Source organism: Lepidochelys kempii, chromosome 13, assembly GCF_965140265.1.
Source record: "Lepidochelys kempii isolate rLepKem1 chromosome 13, rLepKem1.hap2, whole genome shotgun sequence".
NCBI lineage: Eukaryota > Metazoa > Chordata > Testudines > Cheloniidae > Lepidochelys > Lepidochelys kempii.
The window spans coordinates 41,048,855-41,054,854 of NC_133268.1; the positions used below are offsets into that span (position 1 = coordinate 41,048,855).

Genomic DNA, 6,000 nt, shown 5'->3' on the forward strand with positions numbered 1-6,000 from the left:
CTGGCTCCCAAGTAAGACGCCCACCCGAGGTGGAGCAGGAAATGATCGCGACTAGAGGAATCACAAGAGGCCTTATTAAAACTGCAGTGCTGGGCTACAGCAAATGGATGGAGGAGGTAATTGCTGGAACCCCCCTAATCCAGCCCTGTCTCTCTCACATCCCTCTCTGTGCAGGGGTCTGTGGATTTGTCCACGCTACAGAGCTTCCCAGCAATGTAGCCAACCCCCACCAGCCCCTTAGTGTAGATGCACAGTAGAGGTACAAGACGAGGCTTGTGTCTATTCCATTTACCTGGCGAGTGAAGGAGCAGCTTTGGTTCAGTTAAATCAGCCATAATCCTCTAAAGGCCCTTCCTCCGAACCCGGACTATGCAAAGGGGAGGGTCTGATGTTATTGACTTGAACTGGGACCGTATAGAACATTGTTGCAACCACGGTCCTGTAGTGGCACCAAATCTTGCATAAAGGGAGTCAAATAAGGTGTCTAAGACAAGGTTATGGTTTGGTCGTTTTTTATGATTATGCTATCTGTATGCATGTATCATTTTTCTATTTAAAGTTGTAAGTATTGGCTCTGTACTGTCTGTATTTCAAACTTGTGCTGTGCTTCTGGGGGACACCCCAGACAATGTGACGTCAGCTCTGCCTAGCCTGCTGGATGGCCCATTAAGGGCCATCAGCTATTCAACTGACCCATTGAGAGAAGGCAGATATGCCTTGCGACTCAGCAAGGCATGCAGGGACATGTCTATGGACAGAACTCTGAGGGTTTTCCAGGCCATGTGATGGGCAGCTTGTCCTTGGGACAAAAGAAGAAAGACCACACGGCAAGAGAATATAAAAAGCTGCTGCAGCTTCTCCATCTTGTCTTCAGTCCTGCTTCCTACCTCTGGAGGGACTTTGCTACCCTGAAGCTTTGAACCAAGGACTGAAAGACCCATCCCAGCTGGGGATGCTCTCCAGAGACTTGATCTGAACCTGCAGCCTATTCCACCTCTGCGACAAGCTTGAACCAAGAACTTTGCCATGACTGTATGTAATTGATTCCATTTAACCCATTCTAGCTCTCATCTCTATCTTTTTCCTTTTATGGATAAACCTTTAGATTTTAGATTCTAAAGGATTGGCAACAGCGTGATTTGTGGGTAAGATCTAACTTGTATATTGACCTGAGTCTGGGGCTTGGTCCTTTGGGATTGAGAGAACCTTTTTTCTTTTACTGGGGTATTGGTTTTCCTAACCATCTGTCCCCATAACAAGTGGCACTGGTGGTGATACTGGGAAACGGGAGTGTCGAAGGGAATTGCTTGTGTGACTTGTGGTTAGCCAGTGGGGTGAGACCAAAGTCTGCTCTGTCTGTCTGGTTTGGTTTGCCTTAGAGGTGGAAAAACCCCAGTCTTGGGCTGTAACTGCCCTGCTTGAAGCCGTTTGTCCTGAACTGGCACTCTCCGTGCGGTCCCGCGAGAACCAGCCTCGTTACAGAGGGTAAGAGAACACACGCGAGGCCCAGAAAGATGCAGAGTGACATTCAACCCAATGAGAAGAGGAGGGATGGCATAGATAATCCTTCCTATGTTTGGGTTAATTTAGATTAACCTGAAAGGCAGGGTCTGCCTCACTCTGTGTCTGAGCTGCACCCAGAACAACAGTACCAGGATCTTGCTGGAGTTGGGGGCTGCTGTACTGTGCTGCCAAAAATAACTCAATGCTCCTCTTGGAGTCTCTACTGTACTGCAAAAAGTGATGAGAACTGGTGCACAGGACGTATGCTGCCCTCTGTCTGCACAGGGTTGTATTCATACAGTATGTGGCTATCTATGAATTTCAGGGGTGAATTTCACCAGTGCATGGATACAATCTTGTGCACACAGAGACACAGAGAAGGGGGCAGGGGAACAGCAGGGGATACAAACCAAGGACAAAGCTCTGTTGGCTTCAGAGGCCTCCAGATGAACCTCTGGCCCAGTTTACGCCTATTTCACACCCTGGGGGGAATTCTCTGCCTTGTGTCACATCGCAGGAGAGCCTAGACGAACATGAACATCCCCTCCCCCCTCACAATGTCTGGGTTAGATTCTCAGCTGGTAGAAATCTACGCAGCTCCCTTCAGTCCAATGGCATTACTCCTGATTTACACCAGGGTGTGTGGCTGAGAGAGGAAACAGCCCCAGGGAATCCAATGGAGTTTCCCAGGAGTCAGGTCAGGGGGAGCGAGAGCAGAATCTGGACCCTGGTGGAGCTGGGGATCTGGCCTTTTCAGTTCCATGGCGCTACACTTACTGATGCCCGCGGAGGGTTTGGTCCCGGGGGTCTATGAGCGTTCTCTCAAATGATGCAAAATCTCCATTAATTGGTGACTCTGCTGCGGTCTCAGTCTGGGAGCCTGGTGGGGATTCAGAACCCTGGTCCCGAAGGGCCCGAAGAGGATTTAACGACCACGGAGAGCCATAAGGAGGCTGGAAGCTGTGGGGCTCGGCGGCAGTGTGGGGTGATACGCTGCGGGCAGCCCAGGCTAGCTTCAGAGCTGATTAGGTCTCCGGGTTGGATACCAAGGGCCCAGGCTGTGCACCTCTCCTGGGCGATGGGCCGTTTGGGATAAGAAAGCTGGATGGTGCTACACAGGAATCACGGCCGGGGACAGAAAGGAAGAATTCCAGGCAGCTGGATCGGCCTTTCCCAATGCAGCCAGTGTAAGACTCCTACTTTGGTAAAGTTCCCTCAGTCTCTGCCTGTCTCTGAATCTGTCAGTCTCTGTCTCGCACAGAGGGAGATGACGTCAGCCAAATATTTTCTTTAGAGAGAAATCGATCCAGCCCTGTATCCATCCTTCTCTGTGCAGTACCTGCCTGCCTGTCTGTCTGTCTGTGGTGTATCTATCCTTTATCTCCCTCTCTCCATGTGTTATATCCCCACCCTGCCAGCGTTTCCACTTCAGCTCTGCCTCTCCTGCACAGGGAAAACTCCCTAGCAAAACCCAAACAGGCTCTTTGTTATTGTCCTTTAAATCTCACCTTAAAAATCCCTCTGGCATGTTATCCACACAGCCGAGCTGATCACGGCCGAGCAAAGACAAGCTGTGGCCACGGGTGCTGAGGAACAATTTGTGTAGTGGGGGTGCTGAGAAATTGAACCAAACTGTGAACCCTGGACATGATGGTAACCATGTCAAGGGAGGAGCTGCCCCCCGCCCAGCAGCCCGAGTTCCAGCACCTCTGGCTATGACTATTCCCCTTCTTCTTTCCTTTTCCTGCTCTCGCTAATCCCAATAACACCCTCCCCAACAATTCACATCATTAACAAAGCTGAGGCAATTCTTCACCACATTCATTGGTTTGTAATTTCCATCCTCGTCCTCTTCCTTAACACAAACACATAGCAGCCAGTGCATTTATAACAACAAAACCCTACCAAAACAATCACTCCACTGCACACACGGCTATCCCTCTGCGGAGAGCACGAGGGAGAGACCAAACTATATATGACAAATGCTGGCCACAAAAGGAAGGCTCAAAGGTACTGTGGTGACAGGGGTGGGGAAAGGGCTTAGACAGAACAGAATTGAAGACATTGGAATAGGACAGGAAAGAGGAAAAGAAACTGGAATGGACTAGAATAGAATAGAAAATACGTCCCCTTTGTTCCTCTCTGAACTGTAGGATCTTCAAGGCAGACATTTGCTCTTTCCATGTTCAGCACTAGCACAGTGAGACCCTGACCCCAAGTGGCATTACAATGATAGAAATGTACACCACTCCTAATGACTGTGAGTCATGGGGGCTGTGGAAGGAAGGGTAAGCATTGCAGCTCTAGGATGACAGGTCTTTTGGTTTCAGTAACTCACTGGCGTTATTTCTCTCCCCTACCCCAGGAATGAGTCCTCCGTGGGGCGGGTCAACCACACTGCGGTGACTCATTTCATCCTCTTAGGGATCCCCAACACCGATGGCCTCCAGACCATCCTCTTCGTCACCTTCTTAGCCTTCTACCTCTGCACCCTGCTGGGCAACCTGCTTATCTTATTAGCCATCCTCGCTGACCCCCATCTGCACACCCCCATGTATTTCTTCCTCTGCAACCTCTCCGTGCTGGACATTGGTTTTTCCTCCATCAGTACCCCTAAATTCCTGGCCAACCTCTGGGCCAAGAATAGAACCATCTCTCTGGGCGGGTGCATGTCCCAGGTCTTCTTCTGCCACTTCCTGGGCAGCACCGAGTGCCTGCTCTACACCATCATGGCCTACGACCGGTACGTGGCCATCTGCCACCCCCTGCGCTACCTGCTCATCATGAACCGGAGGGTGTGCACCCTCCTGGCCGCCGGCACCTGGATCACCAGCTCCTTCCACGCCACCATCCTCACCAGCCTGACCTTCACGCTGCCCTACTGCGGGTCCAATGTGGTGGACTATTTCTTCTGCGACATCTTCCCGGTGGTCAAGCTGGCCTGTGCAGACACATACATCATCGAGACCGTGACCTTCACCAACACTGGCATGGTGCCCACGACCTGCTTCCTCCTCATCCTCGCGTCCTACGTCAGGATCGTCTATTCCGTCCTGAAGATAAACTCGGCCGAAGGGCGGCGCAAAGCCGCCTCCACTTGCGCCTCGCATCTGGCGGTGGTGACGCTGTTCTTCGGGCCCTGCGCCCTGGTCTACACACAGCCCCAGCTGAGCAAAGTGCTGGTGACTCCTATGCAGATCTTCGGCAACGTGGTCACGCCCATGCTGAACCCAGCCATCTACACGCTGAGGAACAAGGAGGTGAAAGCAGCTCTAAGAAAACTGAGAGGGGGTCAAACGCCTGCACGTTGATATGCAGCAGGTGCAGGAGTAGCATATGGGTCTGCTTGGAAATACCGAGCTGTCTTTGACATGCTGTGAGGCTGACATTTTCAAAGCTGCCTAAGCGACAGGTACAATCAGTCTGCACTACAGTTAGTAGAAATTGGAGATTCAAACCTTGAAGAGGACGTTGAAAATCTTGGCCTTATTACACAGCTCTACAGAGCTCGAACTCTTTAAGTCCATCATTATAAAGCAGGTTTTCTACTCCTTCAATTATTCTCATGGCTCTTCTCTGATTCCTCTCCAATGTGTCAACACCTGTCTGGAATTGTGAACACTAGAACTGGACAGAGTGTACCATCAGCGGTCACACCAATGGTAAAATCACCTCTCTGTTCATACTAGAGATTGCTCCTTTATATATCCCAGGGTCACATTAGGTCTTCTGGCCACAGCATCACACTGGGGGCTCACATTCAGCTAATTCTTCACCATGATCCCCAAATCTTTTTCAGAGTTGCTGCTCCTCAGGAGAGTGGCCCCCATCCTGTAAGCACAGCCTCGATTCTTTGTTCCCAGATGTACACGCATATGTTTAGCTGCATTAAAATGCCACAAATCCAGACTTATGGTGCCTGAGAAAAGACAACCTGGAACGGGAGATCAGTGCACAAAATGTGTACATTGATTTTTAAAACCACTGTAGCTTCTGATGAATAATGGGAAAGCTCCATTGACCTCCAAACCATGGGCACTGGGCGGCCATAGAGGGAGACGCCAAGAGAGCCGGTGGCTATAGTATCTTGTAATTGAAAACTGTATCAATTCAACATACCTACATTTAAAGAGCCCATGGGAATTATTTGCAAACCATTATCTTACAGTTACAACAAAGGCCTGGGACACAGGATATCTAGGTTCCAGTACAGGCTCCATAGAAGATTCTGTATTTGACCTTAAGTAACTCACTACATTGCTTTGTGCCTCAGTTTCCCCATCCATTATACATGTGTAACCTAGAGCTACTGAGACCACTGAGAGAGAGAGATTGGTGAGGCTGCTTTCCAGACTTAGCTAAGTGCCAGTTGACTTTTAGCTCATGTGGTAGAGGCTCATGCCTTTAGCTCCAAAGGTTCCCAGGTTCAATCCTGCCTGTGACCCAGGTCTCTTGGCGTTACACGTGGATAATTAAATCCTCTCTCACTCTCAGCTA

General features: G+C 50.1%; 1 protein-coding gene across 1 annotated transcript; it reads left to right on the plus strand.

Annotated features, from left to right (window-relative positions):
* Positions 1-3,732: 3,732 nt before the first annotated feature.
* LOC140896826 (olfactory receptor 10D3-like) lies at positions 3,733-4,814 on the plus strand. Its single transcript, XM_073308831.1, has 2 exons — positions 3,733-3,791; positions 3,869-4,814. The coding sequence occupies exons 1-2, from the start codon at positions 3,733-3,735 to the stop codon at positions 4,812-4,814; spliced, it is 1,005 nt and encodes a 334-aa protein (XP_073164932.1).
* Positions 4,815-6,000: the final 1,186 nt, after the last annotated feature.